The sequence below is a fragment of the Fonsecaea monophora genome, assembly GCF_001642475.1.
Source record: "Fonsecaea monophora strain CBS 269.37 chromosome Unknown Scaff37, whole genome shotgun sequence".
NCBI classification, from domain to species: Eukaryota; Fungi; Ascomycota; class Eurotiomycetes; order Chaetothyriales; family Herpotrichiellaceae; genus Fonsecaea; species Fonsecaea monophora.
The window spans coordinates 247026-271898 of NW_019173968.1; the positions used below are offsets into that span (position 1 = coordinate 247026).

General features: G+C 52.0%; 6 protein-coding genes across 6 annotated transcripts; 2 read left to right on the forward strand and 4 right to left on the reverse strand.

The window, feature by feature from the left end:
* Positions 1–3109: 3109 nt before the first annotated feature.
* Positions 3110–4075, reverse strand: AYO21_05771 (hypothetical protein; the record flags this gene model as incomplete). The annotated part of the gene is made up of 1 exon (XM_022655738.1): positions 3110–4075. One exon carries the CDS (start codon positions 4073–4075, stop codon positions 3110–3112), a length of 966 nt encoding a protein of 321 aa, XP_022512042.1.
* Positions 4076–5153: 1078 nt separating this feature from the next.
* Positions 5154–6665, reverse strand: AYO21_05772 (hypothetical protein; the record flags this gene model as incomplete). The annotated part of the gene is made up of 1 exon (XM_022655739.1): positions 5154–6665. The coding sequence occupies one exon, from the start codon at positions 6663–6665 to the stop codon at positions 5154–5156; it is 1512 nt and encodes a 503-aa protein (XP_022512043.1).
* Positions 6666–9612: 2947 nt separating this feature from the next.
* AYO21_05773 (hypothetical protein) lies at positions 9613–12826 on the forward strand (the record flags this gene model as incomplete). Its single annotated transcript, XM_022655740.1, has 3 exons — positions 9613–9900; positions 9980–10595; positions 10869–12826. The coding sequence occupies 3 exons, from the start codon at positions 9613–9615 to the stop codon at positions 12824–12826; spliced, it is 2862 nt and encodes a 953-aa protein (XP_022512044.1).
* A 1482-nt stretch (positions 12827–14308) lies between these two features.
* Positions 14309–15255, reverse strand: AYO21_05774 (hypothetical protein; the record flags this gene model as incomplete). The annotated part of the gene is made up of 2 exons (XM_022655741.1): positions 14309–14845; positions 14917–15255. 2 exons carry the CDS (start codon positions 15253–15255, stop codon positions 14309–14311), a joined length of 876 nt encoding a protein of 291 aa, XP_022512045.1.
* Positions 15256–17777: 2522 nt separating this feature from the next.
* Positions 17778–22775, reverse strand: AYO21_05775 (hypothetical protein; the record flags this gene model as incomplete). Its single annotated transcript, XM_022655742.1, has 2 exons — positions 17778–22634; positions 22695–22775. 2 exons carry the CDS (start codon positions 22773–22775, stop codon positions 17778–17780), a joined length of 4938 nt encoding a protein of 1645 aa, XP_022512046.1.
* A 713-nt stretch (positions 22776–23488) lies between these two features.
* On the forward strand, positions 23489–24519 carry AYO21_05776 (hypothetical protein; the record flags this gene model as incomplete). Its single annotated transcript, XM_022655743.1, has 2 exons — positions 23489–23633; positions 23684–24519. The coding sequence occupies 2 exons, from the start codon at positions 23489–23491 to the stop codon at positions 24517–24519; spliced, it is 981 nt and encodes a 326-aa protein (XP_022512047.1).
* Positions 24520–24873: the final 354 nt, after the last annotated feature.

Genomic DNA, 24873 nt, shown 5'->3' on the forward strand with positions numbered 1-24873 from the left:
CGTCGGCGAATAGTTCGGGGTTTGGACCCTCACAGCAAACGACCGGCCTGCGCCCAGAGCAAGTGGCTAGAAGAGTCAGGTGATTGTCTTGAGGATTGTGGAGGACTGTCAAGAGCAAAGGCAGACAAAAGCTTTGTCACCAGGCAATGGAGGCAATTTATGAAGGACGGGAAAGGATGAAAAGGATGGAGGAAATTGTGTGTGCCTGGGGAAGATGGGGGAGAGTGAAGCGGGCTGACAGTTGATGGTGATGGGTGATGGATGATGGGGTGGATTGTGGTGGTAAGAAGAGGGAGGGAGGGAGGAAGTGAGTGTATGTGTGTAAGAGGGAAGCTAGTGAATAGGGCCCTTTGAACTTACTACGAACAACAAGGCGGAGGAATCCGACAAGATGGGGAGAGGTAGAGCAGAGGAGATGGACAGAAAATAGACACGAGCTGGGGCCCTTTTTCACAACTAAGAACAGAGAACAGAAGAAGATGTGCCGCCTTCCCCGGATTATGATGAACAGGCTTTTCGCTTAGTTTCTCACGCGACCACTTCGTTTTTGGTGTCGTTTCGAGGGTTTGTAGGGGCCGAGGACGAGCACTGAGAGATCCCAGCGCCAGCCAGCGGGAGGTTTCTTGGGAAAGGGGAAGGGTAATGGGAAAAAAGCTAAGGTCTGGAGGCCGAAAAGGCGGGAACTGCTGATGGTCCAAGCGGGGGAGGAGGTTTGGCGACTGCTGGGGCTGCTTCTCTTCTCTGTGACTGGTCGAGGGCGATGATCAATGGATCAATGGGCGACCAGATACTTTGGCTATGCGCAAGATGGGGTAACAAGTGTAGGGCAGCACGTGTTGGCAGTATAGCAATAATACCAAGCAGGTAGCAGACAGAATGGTAACGGTGCTCAGGTGACACGAAGGTTGCGACACTGAAAGAAGTCGACGAGAAGTAGAAGTATACGAAGAGAAAAAAAGACAACATGGCCCCCCTTGGTATATAGAAACAAGAAAACAAGTCCGTGGCCAGGACGACAAGGAGGCAAAGAGAAGCACCGAGAGGGTGGCAGGTGTGGCTAGCTTCTGGTGTGAAGAAGAGAAAACAGTTTAGGTCTGTGTGTGGCCCTTGTTGTTGTGCTTGTGCTTGTGCTTGAGGGGCGGCGAAGGCAGTTCTCTTAGTCAAGTTTAGTCGAAGCGGTAGTGGACGCCATCTGGGGGCATGGGCCAATTCAACCACGCGGTTGACCGTCATATCCTTAGGCACAAGTAGAAGCCTTGAAGCCTGAAGCCCTGCAGCCTGCAATCTGAAGAAGCCTTGAAGGAATGACAGATAGACCGAGGCCCGGCTGGCCCAATATGTACAGTCACGCCATGAGATGCGGGCGGTACAAGTAACTTTTCTTTCCCAGCCAGGATTTCGTCAATGCCCATGGAAGGGTTCCACAAGATTATGCCCTTGTTTTCCCCGGGTACTAGTAAAGAGGTACGGAATATGTCAGAGACAAGACGAAGAAGCTTTGACTTTCGGGACCTGAGCGGGGGTGGGCCAGTTGTGAACGCGGATTGCGGAGTCTGGCCAGGAGGACAAAGAGGAGAATGGGCGAGAAGGGAGTCTGGAAAAGGCAAAATAGCGAAGAGGGGACAACGAGCAAACCAAGAGAATAGGGCAAGGGCAAGGGCAAGTGAGGAAGAAGGCAAAAGGCAAAGCAGATGGCAGTAAGAGGTAATGACATGGGCCAGGCTGTGACAAGAAGCACAGAGAGAAGCAGAGGGTAATTACGAGGTGGTAATAGTGGGTAGAGGTGGGCAAGGTGGACAAGGTAGGCTTGTAGGTTGTCACTTCCGCTTCAGTGCGAGTGTGTGAGTATCACCCATCAACTGCTACCGACTCACAAACCCCGCCTCCACCTGCCCTACCACAGGTACTAGGTAGTACTAGGTACGCACCTTCCCACTTGGCCACGCCCACTAACGCTGTCTTTACCAGGATCTGGTGAAAGCGACAGAGGTTGTGTAACCAGCACAACAATACAACAATACTGAACAACAACACCTTTAGTCGGGCAGGCGCATTGTCAACAATACTACTAGACAGGCTCCCGGATATGAACACCTGCAGTGATTGACATTCACATTCACCCACTATGTGCTACTAGACCCCCTCCTCCCCCTCCTACTACAAGAAGACACCTAGTGGGCTCCCCTCCTCTGCAAATCACCTCCAACAAGTGGCTGGCGCCGTGATTGATGAACAGGGTAGTGGATGCGGTGGATGCTCCCTCTTCAACACTGGCCAGAACGGGTTGGCCTTGACAGCCCTCGATCGAGATGCTTCCTGATAGACCTACATCTGGACATGATTGACCCCTGACATGCATCAAGCCACCGGAATCCAATTCAGCATTTTGCGGGGAAACCAAGCACGAGCAACTACGAAGTCAAGTCATAACTCAACATCCGAAATTCCCTTTTGGCTGACCTTGCTGGCCTAGACTTGAAAGCCAACCGACGCAGTTTGCGTCAACCAGCCCTCCATCATCCACCTCCACCCTCCACAACATGTGCGCCCTGATCTTTACCATTTTGTGTCTTGGGCCACACCAATGTACTGTACTTCGTGCTTGGTTCTCATGACCCAAGAGATGTTGCCACCACTCGCCCATCTCGTCATTTACCGTCTACTTGTATGTCCATGTATTTCCATCTCACCCATGGCGCCACCTCCGCACGACGAATGGAATCCTCAAACCTCCTCAGACCAGATACATATCCCTCAAAACACATGGGGTCAGCCGCGTCCAGCTGACATACCTCCTCCCCCGCCCTGACACCGGCCAAGATGCCTTATCTCGATCCCTCTACGTCACCTCGGAAATCGTGGTTCAATCTCGCCGTCGCCTACCAGGGTGGTCATAATCAAGCTCGATTCTCACAATACTGCGAGCTCTCTATCGTTGGCAGCGGCGAAACAGACTCCGTCCGAGAAAGAACGCCATCCTTGTGTCTTCGCGAATCGGAAGAAGCAGGCGCACGTCGCGGGAGGCCAGGACTCATCCATCAGGCAATCCCGAGGAGATACCAATTGATTTGTACAAACAGGGCGCCGATGACCCTCAAGCCACCACATCTCATGCGGCAAAGTCGAGACTGCCCTTGCCCACAGTCGAAGGAGCCGCATCAGGTCCTTTTTGATGTCGGAGCTTCTCCTCAAACTTGGCAAACTCCTTCATGGCAATTTCTTCCTCTTCGTCCAACACCTGGTTGACGCCCTTGACTTCCTCAATGTAGTGCATCAGCATCGATTCGATCCCATTCTTCAACGTAACTGTACTCGAGTCACACGTCCGGCATGCTCCCCGCAGTTTGAGATTCACCATCCCATTCTCAAATCCGCGGTACTCAATATCCCCTCCGTCTTCTTGGATCGCCGGCCGGATGCGTGTCTCCAGTAGCTCTTTGATCATGGCAACGACCTCATCATCCTCGTCGTTGGGAGCCAATGAATCTTCGCCGAGACCTTCTTGCCCGTCTTCCGACGACGTAGATTTCTCCACGGTATTTACCAGTGCCTCGCCTGATGTTATTGCTTCGGTGATCAACGCAAAGATCTCAGGTTTGATGTGCGCCCAGTTGACATCCTCCGCTTTGGTCACCGTGATGAAGTCTGGACCGTAGAAGACCGATGTGACTCCATCGATATCGAGCAGTCGCGCCGCGAGGGGCGAGGGGTGAGGCGCGGACACGGTCGACCGCGGAGAGTTGTATTCCAAAAACGTCGAGGGAAACCCTTCCGGCAGGACGGGGTGGTTTGGGAGGAACTTCAACGCCGAGGCATTGGGCGTCGGCTGTGTCTGGATGTAGATGGATCGGGTCGCCGCTGCCGCTGTCCGGGGCGCCGCGGCCGTGGGATGTTGCCCTGGCCGCAGAATCGGCCGACGACGGGACTGTGACGAGGTGATGGGGGGAATGCGAACGGAATGGTGATGGACGTGGCGGATACAAGCAGCTGCCTGACAGGATGCGCTCAATGGCGGCCTTGCCCCCAAGCCGGCGGCCAGAGCACGCAGCGACCGGGACTGTACGAGACCACGCATCGTATCGTGTCGAAATAAGACAAGAGCAAGAGAATAAAAACTGCGGAGTGTGTGTATACCACCTATGTAGGTAGGTAGGTAATTAGGTAGATAGGTAGAAACGTTGTGTTTTGGTCGGTTTCTGTCTATCTAACTCGGTGCAAAAGGTTCTAGAAACCGAAAAAATCCCTTGGAATGACGCAACTCTGGAGGGCAGCTGTCACGTGGCACAGCTCGTTGCCGGCCGTGCGGCCATTTCAGTGCCCACCCAGTGCCAGCCAAGCACGTAGCATTTGTCATCCGCTAAAAACCAATCATCTCCATCTAAACACTTTGGCACAAGTACCTCGTGCCTCATTAGAGCACCATTGTTCTGAATCTAAGTGTATGAAAGTATTCCAAGTATCGTCACACACCTTAGGCATTTACAGTATTAGTGGTCGTCGCCTGGTATTGACCATCACGCCAATATCCACATATTCTCAACTGTCAAACCACATCGGACTGACCACATGTCATCAGAGCCTTGCAGTGTTTGTCAGAATCCGACCTTCAAATACCATTGCTCCTCCTGTAGGGCTACAAGGTATGTTTTTGATAGTTCATACATGACATTAAACTACTTTTCTTGTCATTGACCATTGTTGTTACCCAGCTGTTCCCTGCCATGCTTCAAGACACATAAAAGTCAGTGTGACCAGGCCCTACCCAGGAGCGATGTATCAAGCCCCAGAGTTGCACCTCCAATATCAGAGGCGATCTCAGCAGAGGACAAGCCTCTCGTCGACCGTCTGATTGAGGACCCTAGGCTGAAGAATCTCTTCCAACAATACCCAACCCTGCGTACGAAACTCAAGTTGATTTTTAGGACCACCGTTGACGATGAGAGGGAGGGGCCTCAGTCCACATCCCACAATCCACGAGGACATAGGTTCCAAGATACTCCACAGAAACGTATTGCACGTGCTTTGCGACTTCTGGATCGCCAGTTAGACTCAGACACAGCTGAGGCATCGGGTATGTTGGCATTTGCAGAGCTGGTGGCAGAGTTGGATTCGAGAAAGCTGGACGAGGACTCGGCCCACATTGGTGGCCCTGACTAGAACGACATCTGCTTTCCGAGGATGGCCAGAGAAAGGGGTGGTGTTGCGGGGCTTTTCGGCACCTTTTCTCGAACAGGGGATCCTTTTCTGGAAGTATCCTTTTCTCCAGGCTCATCTTCGAAATACATATCAATCAGCTTTTCCACAGGCGACCTCCTCTGAAAAATGTTGAAAAGGCTCCTGCGTCGCCGCCGGGGTCTGACGCTGCGCTCCTCATTTATGTCGAGCAAGCTTGAGTTGTCCAGCTCCGCAGTGGAGGATACCGACTGCTGATAGTCTTCCTCGTCCGAATCGAGCAAATTCAGGAGAGGAGGCCTGCGCTTCTGGTATCGGTATTCGAGTGTTCCTGGCCCATCCTGGATGGCAAAACTTTCCATCTCCCGGCGTAATTGGTCTTCTCTGGGATCACTTAGCGTCAAAGGCGTCAAAGGAGGGTTCGAGTTCAAGGTTGCGTTGGACGTGGATTGAGATAGCCCAGGAACAGACGGTTCCTCGCCTTGGACGAAGAGCTCAGCGGCCTCACCAGACCAGACTCCACCATTCCTTATCGCAGGCCTTGCGTCACTAGTTGTCATCCTCCTACGTGGCATCGGCCTGAGATGGGCATTTGCTGGTTCTCGGCACGCTTCCTTATTCGGCTGTTTCATGCTTGAAGTTCTGGGCGGTAACGTCCAAGATCTCGGGATTACTGGACTGAGTTCGTCATCCTCGGAGAAGTCGAATTGGTGATAGTCGCAATGGTCGTCTGTGAGATATTCAGGGATTTGGGCCAAGAGGTGGCTCATTTCGGAACTTGATTCGTGATAACTTGCTTCCCCAGGAGGGGAGGGCGATTGCCGCCGCCAGATAAATCGTTGGCGCGAGTGTTCAGAGTATGATTCTCTCGTCTCCGAGTATCTACTGCTGGCACGCGTTGGGGCTAGTTTTGTGGGCAAGAACTGCTGCTCCGCCCATTGCTTCCAATTTCCAATCAGTGGTGCCGGTGAATCCTGTTCTATTGCCTCAGCATCAGGTGGCAGACTTTCCGTGCGTAGGGAGCTCCGATGCTCTGGGTGGGCAAAGGGAGATGGTATGGACTGCTCGGAAGAAGTCGCAATACTTGGGATTTGCCTTGGTCTCCACGCTTTGGGAGGATGTGAGTCTGGCGGCCACCTCAATGCCGGCATAGGTTCGGTCATCTCCTGCGAGGTGTCTTCAAAGGAGAATCGCTTGGCAATGAGACCTTCGGATCTTTCAGAAACGCTTCTCGCTCGTTTGAGACGATCCTCGACTTCCCGCATCTCGGCTGTGTACCTGTCTAGACGTCTGAACAGGGAATCGAGATCCAGATCATCGTCTGGGTTTCTCAAAGACGAATCTGAGGTCGATGTGGTCAAGTCACCGGATCCCGTCTGATAAGCCGCCATCCATTCCCATGTCCGCTGCATAGCCTGACCGATCGATATGGTGCTTGCTCTGGCGCTGCCTCCGCCTGTTTCCCCATGATCACCAGAGTACAAGGACGACATTTCCAAGTTTGGGAGAGGATGTGAAGATTAGATGAATAGTCCACTTGATGCAATCATGGTAGGCGATATTATACCAACAGGAACATCCGTCATCAGTATATGTTGGAATATGCTCGACGCGTCGAAATGAGGTTGGCGCGCTCCATTGCCACGTTTTTGCTTGCCCACTTTTTTGAGCTGGAGCGAAGGTAAGCGAAAAGGGGGGATGGACATTTGCGTGAAGCGAGGCTCGACCGAAAACGATAGACAAATCTCGTTCCAGCTTGATCTCTGAAAGCCACCAACGGCTGGAAAGGAGAGAGTTCCTACATGCTGAGAGTATAACACCAAATGAGGCATAGTGGGCGCCGTAGATGACCAGGAGCTGAAGGTCCCTTCTAAAACGGTGAACGGGTGGCTTGAAAAAATTGGTGATAGACTTGTTGGCATTGCGGGGCGGCGCGCAAGAGACAAGAATCACACCGAATCGAGCATTTCTATCGCGAAGGAGTGGTAGAGAACTGGTGACAGAGAGACAACTTACTCGTGCACGCTCGTGCTAGCTAGTATGTGACCTTGGAGTATTCAGAGTGACATCGACAACAGACAAGAGGGGCACACGCTCGTGGGCATGCTGTGCCATTCCATTCGGAGTAACTTCTCTTGTCTAGAAGTACCTACCAATAATACTCGTAATGGTGATCAAAAATAGCCTTCGCCAGATCAATGAGTCGGTGAACGAGGGAAAATGGCCGTCGCCAGCCAGTCAAGCGCGGACACATCTCATCACGCGCCCTCATGAAATTGGAACGAGTCTTGTACATCAAGATCTTCAAGAGTATGTTTTTCCCGCGCAAATACGGAAGTTATCGCGATCAAGTTGGTGGGTAAATTGCAGCACACAGAATCAAGGCGTGGGTGTGGGAGAGGTTGAGGAGGATGCTTCACGCCCGACCACACCAAAATTGAGAAGCTGCAGCAGCCAAAGCCAAAGCACAAGCCCCAAAGCTTTTCGAGATGCACTGAGGGGAGAGGTGGAGACGCTGGTTGAAGGAACATTGTAAGTCAAATGGCCCCTGACCGGGATGGAACTTGGTGCCGGGAAGTCACCAGCTACTGCTCGGTAGAGCGTGGTGAATAATCGTGGTGACGCCTGCGACACGCTGGAGGAAGGGAAGGTGATGAGTATGCGTGCATATGTACGAACGAGTTCCGAGTGCCGAGTACAGAGGTCGAAGGAGAGTAAGGAGGAGGTGGTGAGGTTGATGTGGATGAGAACGAGATGTGAAGTGAAAGGTGATGGTGGTGGTGGTGGTGGTAGTAGTGACAGTGACTGCGACTGCGCAGGTGTTTGAGGGCGAGACTGCGGCACGGGTCACTTGGTACTCAGAGGTACGAGGTGCTCGTCCTCGGTACCGCACTGCTCTCAGACTGCGCTTCCTGGCTGCCTGGCTGCGCACTCTCCCCAGAGTGCGCACGTACTCCGTACTCTCACTACCATCACTTCACGAGAAGCTCTTTCCCTTGTAGATCACGGAGCATAGCCTTTTAATATATTCCTCATCGCCATTTCATGTACCTAGGTGGGCAATGTAGGCACAGAATAGGCTCATGTCGGAAGCAGACTCCCTTCCTATCTCGTCAATTTTCCTGCGAGGAGCAATTTCAAACACCTCGTCACTATTTTTCCCTGTGCAGGGTGCAGCATGCATCCTTTTTGATCGTGCATAGTAGCGGCGGGTGGGTGCTTCACAAGCGGCTCTCCACCAGAGCCTCAACCAGGGGGTTGCTTGTCCATTGCCAGCCTAAACAGGCCTAAAGGACCCTTAGAGAGCCCCCAAGCCCACCCCCAGCGTCTTAACCAGCATCAACTTAACTCCCCCGCCAATGGCTTGTTGCATGGTCCTGCCGCGGAACCACCAGCCTACAGCAGGTTGCAGCAGGCCGGCCTTTTCTCACCCTGCACCTTCCCACAGTGTCTGCTACTGCTACTGTGTAGTTCCTGCATCAAACTACCACTGACTGGCAGACTGGGTGGCAGTACCTGACCAGGAAAACTCGACTACTGACGTTATTGTTCGGAGTCACCCAAGTCCTTCTCACATGGGGCCGACCTTCTCATCAACTCACCTAAAACTGAAAGGTGCTTGGTGTCCGACACTTTTCCCACTTCCCTTTGCCAACCAAACCTCGAAATCCATCGATACGAGGTACTTCTAAATCCTTCATTCTCCTTCTCCTCCTCCTTCTGAAGACCCTTCAACCCTCTTCCCCAACCGATACTGTGACCGCAGGCGCAACCCCAACCTCAATCTCAGTCTTCCCTTCATCTCAAACAGCGCACTCGTCTCTCACAATTCAGGCCCTTCCGTCCAGCCGTGTCTCCTCCCCTCGTTGGGCCCAGAACCAACTCGAAATCCACGTCGACGGGCTAGATTACCCTCTCCACAGTTGATCCAGCCTCGGACCTCTGAGATACCCACCCTCCGCCGATACCCTACGGAGCCTGCTTGTGCTAAACCTCACCCTTTTCCTCTCAATCCTGCCTCGATCGACACTCGCTTCCGTTCTCACAAACCCTGACTTTGTTCACGCTCATTCATCTCTCCGAACCTGGTTTAGAGACACTGCTCACTATCACCACCTGAAACCGACAGACAATTACCACCCGATTCCCTCTTCCCACCTGCTTGATTCGTCTAGTCCCCTGTCCATATCTCTCCTCGACACGGAGCGCTGCTCGAACTTCTAACCTCATTCATCTCGTCCCGACTCCCGCTAGTTCATCACAAAGACCCATTGACTTGGTGTCTTGATGTCCCAGAAATCCATGACCTCCACCAGTTTCCAATTCTCTGGTCGTCATCTCTCTGCAACGAGTGGTTTCTCAAAGGACCAACCTGAGCCTGTCCAGTGCTGGTACCAGTAGCTATGCAGTGATTTGAACCTGACCCTCCAGCCCTAACCCATGGATTCACGTTCCACACGGTACCGATCACTCGACGCAAAGGCTGTTGAGCCACCTCTCAGAGTTAGGGAAAGGCACAACTCGGCCCCCACTGTTGATCGACGCAAAGACCAGCACCACCAAAGGCGTCCATCAGCCGTTGTCAAACCCTCTGATACCAGCCACCGAAGCTCTAAACCTCATGCTCGGGTCGACTCATTGACTTCTCCAGACCGTGGCACAAACACCCGGCGCTCAGATCGTCACCCACCTTCTGGCTATTCCCTCGAGGCGAAGCTACCGAACAAGGTACGTCTTGCCCTTCTGGCCTCGCCCTTTTAGCAGTCCCAGTGCTCGGTAGCTATATTGACCCTCGATCTGCCTCTAGGCGAGTGAATCAGAGTCGACCTCATCCATTAACTTGCTGGTGCTTGGTTCTCGCAACTCTGGTAAAACCAGCTTCATTCGAAACGCCATTGGGAAAGAGCGGACTCGAACCTCGATTGAAGTGCGGATTAGAGACAGGTGCTATCAAATTCAACTCTTTGAGCTGCTCTTCGAGGATGTCGACTTCAGCAGCGAGCGGAGAATCGAATGGCCACCATACATAAATGGGGTTCCTCTACCCGAAATTGACGGTGTCTTTTGCCTTTACGACGTCTCTGACAAGGAAAGCGTCGCCGACGTCCCGGCCGCATTGAGTAAGTTCCCACTCACAATCTTCCTGCCGCTGGTCTCAAACAATCATATCCCTCCCAAGGAAGCTGGGCCTCCCGCTAACGACGTTACTGAAGCCTCCATGACCAATACTGGCGTGCCTTGTATGCTTGTTGCTGCCAAATGCGACGTCGACGACGATTCCCGCCAGATCAGCCCACGCTTCCACGAGACTGTCCGCCGTAATCTTGCCAAGGTCGCCATTGCCGAAATTTCCATAAGGTCTCCTGAGAACACCAAGCAGTGTTTCCTTGCAATGATTCATCGAGTCATTGCCTCTCCGCGAGGTAAGTCGTCATTGCCATATGAGCTGCCCGTTCTCTCCGTCCACAGGACGGTGGTTCCTCCCCGCCACCTGAACTTCAATTTCTCATTTCGCTTCCCGTGTCTATTGTCTAGCACACATAGACTTCCCAATATATCATTTCACAGTCATGTTCTTGTGACCCGAATATCACGTCCGACATCTGTTACCACACGAGCAATGGACTCTTAGCTAACAACGAATCAAGCCTCTATCCGAGCAAGCAAGTCTTCGTATACTTCCACCGAGTCTTCAGGCAGCCAGCGCGTTGTCTCAAGGGATCCCTCGCCGAAAGCAGCTCGAAGCAGGAGCCGATCGAACAGCCGATTACAAGTATCAAAGTCTAAGGAACTACTGCTGAACCTTTCGGTGCGACAAGCACTCATTGAGTCTGAGAACGAATATAGTCAATCTTCGGAAACGGAGGATGTGGCTCCGGCCGGTCGTAAGGCCAAACTCAAGTTGGATACAACAGCTGTTCCTCAGTCCCAGCGCCGTCCGGCCGAGCCTCATACACCTATGTCTTCCGGGGACTACACCGGCAAATTGACATCCCCTCTCGAGACCTCGACAACAGCAGTTCCCGAAACGCCCGACTCCTATTATGTAAAATCAATGCTTCGTCCTGAGTCAGCATCCACCATTGACAGCCGGGCATATCAGACTTTCCTTAATATGGACGAAGACTCTCATGAGCTTTCCCCTCGGACTGAAGTGGAAGCTTTGGGCTCTTCTTTGGGCGCTCTCAAAGTTGACGAGGGTTCGCCAAACATCGAGCGCGGGGTTCCGTTTCAAGAATTGGTTGACAAGCTCCTCCTGCTACCCACGAACAAGACAGATTCTAAATTTGTCCCGTCCTTTTTGTGTCTGTACCGTGCTTTTGCAACCCCACAAATGTTGCTGACCGCTATCATTGACCAGTTCATGAAGGTGGAAAAAAGTAAAATGGTTCACTTCACCAAGGTCGCAGAGATGCTTCGCTACCTACAGGTATTGGCTCAATGGACTGCCACGTATCCCGGAGATTTTTCTCCTGGCCCTGCTCGTGATATCGCTATCCCTTTTGTGCAAAGTATCGAGAAGAGCAAAGTGTTCGCACCTGCTGCTAGAGAGATAAGCAACAACCTGGACACCATCATTCCCGATGAAGATTTGGATTGGGCCTTTAATGATTCTACCTCAGCATCGGGTAAAAAAAGTGGCGGAGGCAGTCATAAAGCAGGGACGTCGAGTTCGTCATCAACCCTGGTTCCATCGCCGAGCACTGAAAATATGGCAAAATTGGGTCGCAAGGGACGGCGGGAAGAAGATGAGAATTGCGACAATCTTGACGGGACGACTTTGTCTGCACGTGGATCCAATGTGCCTTCAATGTCATCCAGCATGATGAGATCAAGTAATCCCTCCAGTCAGTCATACGCAAACTTTCTCCAGCTGGAAAATGCGAAGCTGGAAGCCGAAAGATTCAGGCCAGTGCCTCGATTTCGCCTCACCAAGTTCCAATGGCATCTATTCATGGAAAGCACCCTCGACGACCTTGCCAGGGAAATTACACGGATCGATTGGACTGTGTACTCGGCGATCAGACCCCGGGATTTTGTTCGGCATGTCTCTATTTCTACCTCTCAGAAAAGGAAGTCCAGCTCCGGTGATAACATCGGCGCCATGGTGAAGAATTTCAATCATCTGGCCTTGTTTGTTTCTGGCATGATCCTACTTCGAGACAAGCCAAAGCACCGAGCGAGAGCTTTGGAAAAGTTTATGGCACTAGCATGGAAAGTGAGGCAACTGAATAATTACAATTCCCTCGGCGCTATCGTGGCAGGCATCACTGGTCATGAGATTGCTCGATTGGGGGCAACTCGAGATCTGATCCCTCCGGAGGTGCAGAAGCAATTTCTGAGGTTGACCATTCTCATGGGCATATCGAGATCTCATGCCGCATATCGCATGGCTTGGGACAATTCTCCAGGGGAACGAATCCCGTTTCTCCCCCTTGTGCGACAAGATCTTACGATGGCTGCTTCGGCAAACCAGACATTTATCGGCACGAACATCAACTGGAAGAAATTTGAAATCATGGGAGATGTCATTGTTGGCATTCAACGCAGTTTGGAAAACCCCTACAGCTTCCCCCAAAGGTCTGTTCGAACTGACGAGATCATCAAGTTGATCTTGGAAACCAAGATCGTTGAGGAGTCAGAGGTGAGATAGTTTACTAGGATCATGCGCAAGCCCTCGTTTCTAACCTTGGACAACAGGATTCTGCGGACCCACGCAGCGAGCTATACGACCGAAGTGTACAAGTGGAACCACAAGCGAATGGGACGGATCCTAGAAAAAAGTTCGATTGGTTACGGCGTTAATAACGGAAGACCTGAGTTGCACAAAAACATCAGCTTGTGAAAAGTTTTGACAAAAGGTCAGATATTGGTGTACAGAGAATTCGACACGAAGATAGAAAGGGAGGCTGGAGCTCTGAAAAGTCTCTTGAAGAGGCGGGCGCACTGTTGGCTCTATGAGATTATGATTTATGACAAAAGACTTGACGATGTTGTAAGTGACTGATTACGGGAGTTTGGAATGGTACAAGGGAGGACATCGTGGTCAAGACCTTCGGCGTGCTTTATGGAAAGGTGTTTTGGGAATCTCATGTCATGACCAAGAGCAAGGGCGATGGCAACACTCAACGCGTCGGTGTGGGAATGAAAAGTCGGCTATCGTCTTGCAAGGGCTGCACAATTGAAAATTGCTGGATACTGGTCTGCAAAGAATCGCTTTGGTGTGGAAATGTGTGGTTGCAACGATGGATGACCATGTGGCACATCCTGACGGTCGGCTGCACTGGGACCAGAAGGAGCTGGAAAGCAGGCGAGATTATGGCTCTCAAGGCGCCATCGAAGCGGGTGATATCAACGGGCGAAATGTGCTTTCTCACTGGGGATGCACCGGCGATCTTTGGACAACCACTCTTCATTTGCCTCAATCGGAAATGCAGAATGGCATTCTGTCGGGTTTGATGATGGGGAGACGAAAGGAGTTTCCATCCAATACACGCAAGGACAGGACCTGTATAGGGTCTGGCGATGCCATTGGAAGTTCCTGGAGTTATCTATGGCAAAAAGCAGAGCCCAAGGATCAAAAATGTCCTCAAATGAAGATTTATATTTCCCAGCGTGTTTCTCCTACCAGGTTCGAATATACGTGGTTGACAGGATGGCCCCGACACTAGTATCGAGTAATTAGACAGACGTCATCCGTGCCAACCTTCTCGTCTGCAGTAACCGCTTGACGCTTGTCGCTGCATGCTTCACTGAATAATAGTATTGCTCGTCATTCATGAACACCCACATATATTACAGATCGCAGTGATATTGCCCCTATCGGTCTGGTACCGGGCAAATTCCTCCCCCTCCCCCACCTCCAAAGGACTCTTCACCATGACATGGCAGGACCCATCAAATCCCATTGTTCCCCATTTGTCCTCAAAGTCCGACCTAGTGGGCGATTCCATTTTGTTTTGTTCCTCGGTCATTTTTCGTTCTCCATTGCCCTTTTTGGTGCATGAACATGCATTTTTGAGCCTAATTCCTTCTGTAGGCCCCATAGCCCTATAACGAGACGAAACATTCATGCCAGCTTGAGCGAACTCTTTTTTGGATTTGACGATATTAGATAAACGGGAGTGGAAGGTGCCTAAGGAGCACCCATCTCCTCATCCCTGCTCTTCTCCTCGGGACTGACGGCGTCCTGGCCCGGGTTCGCCTCCTCGTACCGGAAATACTTGACGAAGCCGTAGTAGGCGGAAGCCAGCAGGGAGCCCATGATGGGACCGAACCAGTAAATGTAATGGTATCCGGGGAAGTAAGGGGCCGCGACGGCGGGGCCGAAGCTCCGCGCCGGGTTCATCGAGGAACCCGTGTAAGGGAGGCCGGCCATCATGCCGACGAACAGCGCGAGGCCGATGCCCACAGGGGCCATGAAGGTGGCGTAGTGCTTCTCCGCGGCGAGCATGAGGATGGTGAACACCAGGAGCGAGGTGAGGAACATTTCAATAAAAACGCCCTGTGCGGGCGTGGTGTTGTTGCTCAGCGTCGTGCCCACGACCAGCGGGCCGGGAAACATGCATCTGACGAGGGCGGCCGCGACGATGCCGCCGAGGATTTGGGCTGGGAAGAGGAGCAGGCCGCGAACCCAGGGGAGATTCTTTGTGATGACGAGGCCAAGGGTTACCTGACGTTCAGATTCGATCAGTTTTTCGAGGTGCGCCAGGAATACCTCAAACAAGTGCAGAGAAAACATACTGCTGGGTTGAACAGTCCCCCCGAGATTCTGTAGAATGCCCACACCGTGACGAGCAGCGAAAAGCCAAAGGCCAAACTCGTCAAGGTGATCTGGGTCGGGGTATTGGCTACACCTCCACCTGTAATGGCCGTGGCTTGTGCACCTGCAAAGGCGAACCATAGGAAAAGCGTGGTGCCCACGAATTCCCCGACCATGGCAATGACATGGTTCTTTGTGCGAGCTCGACGTGACAGGAAGTCTCGATCGGGGTCATTGTTACGAGGAAGATGGTGGTGGTGGTGGTGATGCTGCTGCTGGCTGTTCGAGGCCGACGCTGTGGCTGCGGTCGAGCTGGACATATGGTGATGTCGAGCTGAGAAAGGAGGGAAATGGCGAGGCATGCTGGAAGAGATCAAGGGTTCGGGAAACAATGTTGCACGAGAATATGCTTCGACCTCTCTGCAAAAAGGAAGGGGAGGAATTTGGCTTTAGTAAAAGGGGAGTAGGGAGGATGTATGATGGATGATGTCAACGAGTGAGCTCTCTATACGAGGATAATCATGATACAAAGGTTTGCTTCACGGGCTAGTTGTGAAAGTGGAAACATGCTCAGCCTAATGGCCTGAGTGCTAGGATAGACAAAATGGTTCGATTCGTCTTACCTCTGGGCTTTGCCCTCAAAGCTTCTCGTCGATCGCGGGCAGAGCGACATTGCTGCCATGTGTCGATCGTGAGTCAAAAGGCGACCCTAGTGAGCGCCATGGCGCCCTAGGCCGGCCGCTCTCAGAACCCAATTGTCATGGATTTGTTGAAATGCGATGCTGTCACCGGGTTGATGCTGGAGATGCGGCGAGACGGTCCGTCCTGTTGGACCCTGGCTTGAAACTTCGGATGTGGCGCCAAGTAGCCAGATATGACATCAAAGTCCTGTCGAGAGTTCCCAGCCTTGCCAGCATAGGTCAAGTGATACCAATAAATCTGTGCCGTCTTTAGGAAGAGGCCCTTTCCACGAGCGGCTGATGATGGAAGTAACGGGAATGTCGATAATACAGCATGTTGAATACTTTACGAGAAGTGAAGACGAAAAGATGATGAAGCGCCAAGACATACTCGGTATGCCAAGAAATGACTGATTCCTTACGTCATCCATACAACTAGACAGCCTCACCCAAGCCTCGTGCACGTGCTCACGTTAACAACGACAAGGCTGAATCGACCGTACATCAGGCTGGGAGGACTCTCCAAGTTCCAAGTAGCCATCAGGCTGTCAGGCTGATTCCCTTGCAATGGTGCTCATTCTGCCTTGTGCCTGCTTCATGCAAGGCGAACGAGCTTTCCCCAAACTGGAATGTGTTCACACCGCCTTCCCGCTACACCCACGACAACGACGAAAAGCCGTCTTCGGACCGCATCGAGATTGAAGAACAACACCTGCGCTGTACTGAATCTCTCTGTTCATTGCCATCTGGAAACCATTTGATCTCAATGGCGCTTGCATCAAGTGCTACTACCTTCATCTCGCCGGCTCAACACGCTCCTGCCCCTATCAGGCTGAGCTCACTCCCAGTGGGCACGCCACAGATCTCCGTCCATGCCTCAAGCCCACCTGCCATCCTCTCACCAAGTCTCCTGCGAACAGCAAACAGCAACACTACTTCTACACCAGCGGGTGCCGCGCAACAGCAAGCTACGAGGACTATTCGAAAGACTAGAGCTTGTACGCTTCTGCCGTGCGGTTCTGCGCCAATAGGGACCAAGAAGAGTTTGGCAAAGTGGGCGTTCAATCTACTTCTGTTGGCGTCATCTATCCTCGGCCTTGTCTATATGTATGTCGACAATTCTCGGGCAGCGTGGACAGCAGGGAAGGATTTCCGCGAAGACTGCTTCAACCAGAGAGTGAGCTCCCATGTGCCCTCCAAGTCCAAACCGCTTTCCCACACATTTTCGAATCTTCTGAGAAGAAACTGACTTTTTGTGGTTGCACAGCAAGCATTTGGCAACTGGTCTACAGTATGCCATCAAACCCTCTCAGAAGACCTCGGCCGGCGTCCCCAGTTCTCCGGATTGTCGGTCAATAAGAGAGCGGTGATGCACAACGACATTAGCTGCGCCTCAAAAGGCTTGGTTCTGGTGGTAATGACCATCTTGTGGCTTCCTTTGCCAATTTTGACGGCCTATTGCACAGCCTGGTGGGCCAGAAACGCACATTATTCGTCTGGGCAGCGAGTTGTACCCTTTCTTTTTTCCATCATGTCTCGGAACCTTGCTTGGGGTCTGACTAGCCGGTCCTTCTCTATTACGTATGCACACTCAGGGACTCTTCTATTCTTTTTTGCTATTTACAAGATCGATGCCGATCGTGAATATCACGCCTGGAGAATGATTTACTGCGGACCCAAAGGCAAACTCAGATTTAGAGACCTGTTTTGGCCGGCCGGGGTGTTTTTTCTGCCTAGTGCATGTTCCTGTTGTACGATACCAGGACATGATAGCAGCAACCGTCCATTGTACAGTGAAATGGTATGAGCGGGAGCTTTACACCGAGAGACTTGGATGGCAAGATAGCCCTGAGCCGGGCCAGCTCCGTCGCGGGACGGCAAAAGGATGTATGGATTTCCCAAAAAAAGAGTCATATTGATAACAACCAAAGGGGTATCTTCAAGTCAGATCTATAATCGCTCTGCTCAGTCCACGTCCAAGTCATGTGTGTGTGTGTGTTTTGTTTTATTTTTTCAGTTTCCAATCGATATGTAACCACATTCGCATCGAGATAACCTCCCTCACTACCTGTTCAGATACCGGATCGCAAACAAAAGCCTGCGTCGTCCTCAAAAAACTCGGCCACACCATCTCCAGGGTGGGCTGGACGTCACTCCTTCTCTCACACCTCGACCTGATCTTGCTCCTCGTCATTGGCAAAGTAACTCTGATCAATCTTCAGGATCCATTCGAGCTTTTGACTCTCGTTTCGCGCTGCGAACAAGAAGGTATTCTGCTCGCCATACACGGCGAACACGTGAGCTAGGCCGTGGAGTTCGGCATTGCTCCCGGCTCTTCTGTGACCCCGCTGGTGCTGCTGCTCTGTTGAAGAAAATTCGGCACCGTCGTGTGAAATGGTTGATCCGCCGCCAAGTAAGCGCTTGAAGTCTGGGTCGTGATCGATCCGTGCGTGGGTGAGATTTACCGCGTTGATCCCCTCGCCGTCAGGAACGGACTGGATGTAAAGATACGGGGGGCGCAGGTCGACAAACCGTCGTTTCCACTGCATGACGCTGGCGTGGTTGCCGGAAGGGGAGGTCTCGTAAGATTCCGAAGGCATGAGAAGGTAGCCGGACTTGAGAGATGCTGTGTTCTTGGGCACATGAGTGACGGTGGCTCGGTAGCGGGTCGACGATGTTCGCGATGTCTCAGTCGTCGGTGTTGGCGACGGTCGGGGACACGTGCTCTCGTCGCCGTTGTCGAAGATGGGGTTCTTCATGTCGGCACTCGGCTTCATCCAGATGGCGAGGTATTTGCGTAGAAGTTCTTCTTCTCGGGAATCTATCACAGAAGGCGATACTGTGCGAGACCGACCTCTTTGTGCGGTTATACTAAGTCTGCGCAATCCCAATGCGGCTTTGGCGGATTCAATGTCCTCTAATTGACGCCTTTTTCTCCGGGCTATCAAGTAGTCTTTGACCAACGAAATTCCTCGTGGCTGCCAATTCCCGAGAAGTTCTTCTCCATTGATGTAATTCTTTGAAGTATCCAGACGCCATAGATCGGCTGCTCTCTTTGCGCTGATTGGCAACACAACAATCGAGAACACTCCGTCTGTGGCGTGTGTTATTCGAGTCTGGTTCCAAAATGATTTGAACATAGATTGTGGACGAACGTAGGATCGCGGCAAGATCTGCACCTGTTGGTCGATGGAGAATTTCATAGAATGATCGTGTCCCAGGCGACTGGAGACAACGTCCCACCGCAACGATATCTGAACTCGACAATTCTCGCTGGTGGCCCGGTCAAGGAGGAGGGTTTTGTGTAATGAGCTGTCCCATTGTCCTACAATCGTTATGTTGGACGTCCCATCGGCGTTGTCTTTGATCATAGGTTCTTGGATTTGTTTGAGCGGGATATCTGGGGTGACGGACGCAATGTCGGTAATGCGGCCGGATGAGTCTAGTTGATGAACTTCCCCAACCCGCAAAGACTTCAGGTCGTCCCATGGCAGACCTTCGGTCAGGACATGAGTCAGATTGATGGAGATCCGACGTTGAAGTCCCTGGTGCAACTGGAATGCCCCGATATCATTCGGGCTGTTGTGTATGACTTCCACGGGCATGTACAGGCCGTTTTCTGCGAGCTCTAGAATCTGGACCTTTGCAAAGACATCATGCCGTTCTTCCATCGAGTATTCAGACTCGGGCAAGCGATGAGATGGTTGCTGATCCGGAGGGTGTTCATTCATTTCACGAAGCTCATCCCAGCTGATCAGCTTGTCGAGATGCGTCGAGCTGACTTGGGCAAAAATGGCGATCTTCAGAGTGGCAGATTTCTCCCCGGACCGACGAATGCTCAAGTTGTGAATGCTCTCAAAGCGTACTGGGCCGTCACCAAACCCGTGGATGGGCTGGGTAGTCGCCACACTCTCATCATCGGTCCCTAGCACCGTCATCTGAGCATGCACCTGCGTCCCCTCGTGTTCGGCGAAGCCAACGAAATCACGCATAACAATGTTGAACTTGATTGTGGAGGGCGGAGACTCTGCCAGCGATGGCTCCAGGGACATCCTGACCTTGCCAACAATCTGTCTTGTCGACGGCGAGGATATTTCGACCACAAAATCTTGTACCCGAGTCTCAAACACAGCGGTTAGAGGAATGCTCCCGTCACCAATCAGCGAAAACAAGGGTTGATCAGAGTCACGGAAGGGGTTGTCCAAACGGAAATGCTGCAGATATTCTGGCTGATTCTTGTACTGGCGCATTTGACGCATTTTGGCCACTCGCAGTCGCAGCTTTTCCAGCGACCAAAGGTGAATACAGCTGAGCTGATTGTCAATAACCCTCACGGCGAGACACGGCTTGCGCGCATCCGCTAGAGCATCATCATCGTCCCCAGAGATGTCTTGGAGGATGAGATCATACGACGAGCCCCGTTCTTGACCAACGTCCAAAATGACAAACTGAAAATTGGTGTCGTGCTCCAGCAATTTGCTCATAACCTGTGCTTCCTTGAGAAGGCTGGCATTTTGCAATATTGCCTCCGCTATCAAAATGTAGTTTCTTTGTTGCCATTTTTCCACGACGTTCCGGGCAACGGCAATCTCAGAAGCCTCGAGCGGCAGAAATCCAGCTGGCGTTCGAGCAGCTTCTCGTATCCTGACATCTTGATCGATTTTCTTGATTTGTGCCTCGTATTCCTCTTTTTGTTTCCGAAGTTCTTCTTCAAACGCCTGTTTCGCTCGCTCCAACTCTTGCTGCATCTGAAGCGCCTGAGATTCCCGTTCTGCATCTTTGGATATGTTCTCTGGAGCTCCTTGCTTCTCTTCTTCCTCACCCTTCTGCATCTGGTGCTGAGCTTGATGTCCAAACTGGCTGGGGGTCAAGGTCGGTTCGCCGTCGTCTTGCGAGCTGTCGTGCACAGAAGGTGTCCCAGGGTGTGTCAGAGAAGTGTCGAGAGAAAAGTTGTCGATGGTGCCATTCGACATATACTTGTCACGCACAAGGAAAGAGCTCAGGTCGTCCGAGTCTTCATCATGTTCGAATTGTTTGTTGTCGGAACGCCCACGTCGCTCTTCTCGTGCTCTCTGAATATTCTCGAAAAGACTGTCCAGTTCCTCATCGGTGAGTTGCATGATTTTCGGATCTGAACCTAGAAGGGCGCCGGCAGCCTCTCGACGAGCGAAGAACCAGTCCGAGTCTCTGTTACTGCTGAATCCGGGAGACTGGGATCGTGATTCACCGTCAAATTCAGATCCCGCAGCGCTCCAGCTCCTTTCGTGTCCAGGACGGAATGGCGTCGGCGAGTTCAGCTGGCTGGCGGTGACGGATTGCCGGAGTAGACTTCTTTCGGCGCGCTCGGCTTTGGCCTCCAACGGGTTATTAAACCTGAAGATGTGGAAGTCTCCTAGAATGATACGATTCCCACTTTTTAGCCTCTTGGGCTTGTCAACACGCACTCCATTCACCATGACAGCAGCACCCTCATTGGGGATGATTGTCACCACGTTGTCGATGTGCTCGAGCTTGCAATGGTGATCAAGGATTTTTGACCCTTTCAATCTGATTTCAGAAGCTTCAGACGAGTCAACATTTCCGACTGTGGTAACCCCTGGCTTCAGGTTGTAAACGAGGCACTCAGCTAGCAGGGGATCGTCACTCAGGTTGACCAAGTGAGGCATCTTCTTAGGGGTGCTCATGCCGACATTACCCTTTTCAATGCTGATGCCCAATTCTTCCAGCGCCGCTTCTCTCTCTTTGTGAATCTGTTCGGTCTTTTGGAGTTTTTCTTCCCAAGTCTGATTGAGATCTTGGTATAACTTCTCACTTTGACTTAGCTGATCCATGATTTCGGCTTTACTGACACGCTTGACTGAGCCGTCCGTCTGCACAATAGAGACCATCTGTTTATCCAGTGGCGTTCCTTCAGGGTAGGTCTCCTCGGTACCTGTAGCAGTAGGTCCTCCAAGCTGGCTCCTGAGTTTGGCAAGTTCTTCTTTGAGCTCGCGGATCATGCGAGCGTTTGGATCCTCGTTAATCACAGCGTGGTTCTTGATTCTCTTGGCCGAATCGGCGTATCGTAGGGTGCTTAGTGTCTCCTCAAAATTTATGTCGGCCGGTGAGATCGCAGCAATCATCGCAGTCATGCTGTTACCACCAAGTGAATCTTTCAGGAGCCAGGTCAGCACCGAATCTCGATACGGCACTTTCAAGCTCTTTTTGCCCGAGGAAAGGTCTGCCAGTGCCGCAATGACCCGACCAAGGGTAGAGAGTGACCTATTGATCTCTGCTCCCTCCTTGAGACGGGCACCGGTGGCACCAGTTGAGGTTGCACGTTCGGAACCAGCCAAGTCGACCAAGCTGATCTTTGCGACCTTCTCAGTGTCCATACTCGTTTCCGCATCATGGCGCTTCTGGGTGAGGGTGAGGGTGAAGACCGCGTGAGAGCGACTGGAAGTTTCGTTCATGTTTGTGGCCGCCACTGTCCGTGCTTTGTTACCTTCATCCATGAGGTTCTCGATCTCGCTGAAGGAGCGGACGGCCAACTTGGCCAGATCCTCCACATAAGGTCCTGTAGAAGGATGTTCCCTGACTCGTAGATTGCCCTTGGTAGCCGGATTCAAAAGATCTCTGACCCGTTCGTTGTAAATTTCCAGATAGGAGACCTCGACAGTGCAAGTCAGGTGTGGATCAGACTGCAACCCATTGATGCGCTCGAACATTTCTCTACAAATTCGGGGGATAACGCCAGCCTCATCGCCATAACCCATCATGCTGTATGACTTTCCGGAGCCCGTCTGCCCATATGCAAAAATGCAGTTGTTATAGCCCTGAAAGGCGTTGTCGAGTAAGGGGACGCCCAGGTCGTTGAAGAGATTGTCTTGACCAGCATAGTTTGGATCTGCCTTATTGAAAGACCAGTAGGACTTGTCGAACTTGAAGGTCCGTTGCGCACTTGCGCCATCCTTTCCACCTTTTCGAAGACGGTCTTCTGCATCTGGAGGAGGTTGCAGAACGGTCTGGGAATCTTGCATCTGAACAATACATTTTGCATTGCGATCGATCTCGCGACTGTTAAACGGTCGCACTCTTACCACGACCTTGATGTTTCCCCCTCCACCCAGGCCGCCTGTTCCTCCGCCTCCTCCTCCTCCACCACCGCCCGTGGGCGCCATGATTGTACCGGTGTTATCAGTCTTGGGCAATGTGTGCTTGCATGACCATCATTCGGTTGTGCAAGGAGGGATCGGCTCGTGTCGGAATTGGTGGTGTGCGCGTTTTCTGTGGGTGAGGACAGGTCGCAAGTAGGTAGTCGTTGATTGCAGCAGTTGGTCTTGTGAATGGCGTTTGTATGCAGGCCGTGGTATGTCCAGAGATGGTGGAAGGGGAGCGTGTCGCGTTGAGGATTCCGGACACGACAGGTGTGAAAGTGGTATACAATTGGAGATTGATTAAGAAGGCCCCCTAACAAAGTACTTAGTATTGGAGAAGCAAACCCAACATGAGGCTTGAAGGTGTGGCTGATGCCTAGGTAGCCCTGCGTGCACTGGTAGCGTCTCTGAGATTTTGCTGCTGGTGGCACCCAGGTGGCTAAACGACCAGCCTGCCAGCCTACCGAGTGCCCAGTGTGGCCCTAGCCTGACCTGACAGACACAACCGTCTCCACCTGGATCATGACCCTCCCATTTTGCGTCATCGCATCAACACACCAAATTGTCGGCTTCATGGTCAGGTCGATTTTTTGGTGACCTACCCTCAGCTATCTGGCGCACAGACATATGATATGGTACATCATAACACAAGTACAACGATGAGACGGTCATGCTGCGGCACCATATGACGGCGCGATTGCCACCAATGCAAACCATCGTGTGATGAGAGACCAGAGATGGCCAACTCCTACACCACGAGGAACGGTCGCACCGCCAAAAGAGGGGCCTTCCTCAACAGTGTCTGGCATTGCGACTGTGAGCCGCGGATGCCAGCAGACAAGTTTCAAGTGAAAAATGGAGGCAAGAATCACGGAAGATGGTGTACGTGAATTGTCTGGACATTTGGGTCTTGTATTGATGCCTGGCGATAGTCTACACCTGCCAAAAGCCGCAGCACAAAAGGTGCAAGTTCTTCCTCTGGAATGATGATGCCAAAGTCCGTGAAGAAGCTGCTGTCCTCAGCAATTCCCGTACAGAGCCAAATGTGCCCGCTCCGGTGACACCTCAAAAGAAAGACCTTCCCGCTCTCCCTCCGACACCCCAGACGAGACGGAACAAGAAAGAGCTTGCGAATGATAAACATGACGAGAGTTTCGATTGGTCGTCCAGTAATGATGAAGAGCTTCTCATGGTAGAGCAAGATATGTTGGAGAAGGCGCCATTTGAAACTCCGAAGAAAGTTCCTCGCACAGAGAGTCTGACATTCCCAGGCAAGAGGAACTTTATGCAGACGACCGAGCAGACCGGTGTCGCCGACGAAACTTGGCCTTTCAGTGACGATGTCTTTAGTACTCCAAGCGCAACCCATGAGTCCAGAGGCAGCGGATTGCTCTCACCGTCCAGTACACCGGCTAGAAGGGCTACTGGGTATGCCCTACCTGAACCTGAACCCTCCACGCTTGCTTCTGAAGCTCTCAGTATACTGAGCGGCTCTCGACTGAGTCTGGAAGTCGAAAGGGAATTAGTGGATCTTCTTAATAGGCACGACCTGCGTACTCAAGGCATCATCAAGGGCCGAGACATCACACGTTTGGCTGTTCAGGCCAAAGATAGGAAGATTACAGAACTGCAAGCTCGATTATCAGCACTGGAAGCAGAAAAGGAAACAAACAAGAGAGTCATAGCACACCTAAAACAGGACATCGCTGCCTCTCCCAAGAAAGGCAAAGGAAGGAGTACACATCGGGGACAACAATCAGAAGCCTGAACATTTGATGAAGACCAAGATGCCCGAACAAAGGAATGTCTCCCTTGGGGTCTAGCGTGACATATCTTTCGACGGTGGCAAGGTCACACTATCCAGCATGCACGTCAGGCTTCGGGCCGCACAATGGACTGCATCGACCCGCAGCACATGGAAGACTTTATCACACGCCCTGCAACGTGCTTGCCGATAGGACGACGATCGAGGATGGCAGCGAACTCTTTTCTACTTTCGGGCTGCATGGAAAATCCCGTCTCTTCTAGGAGCAAGTTCCCATGAAGAAACATGTCAAGGCTACCGACGCTCAAAAACCGCTGCCCATAGAGAGCTGAGACTGCAAGGCACACAGGGACTAGG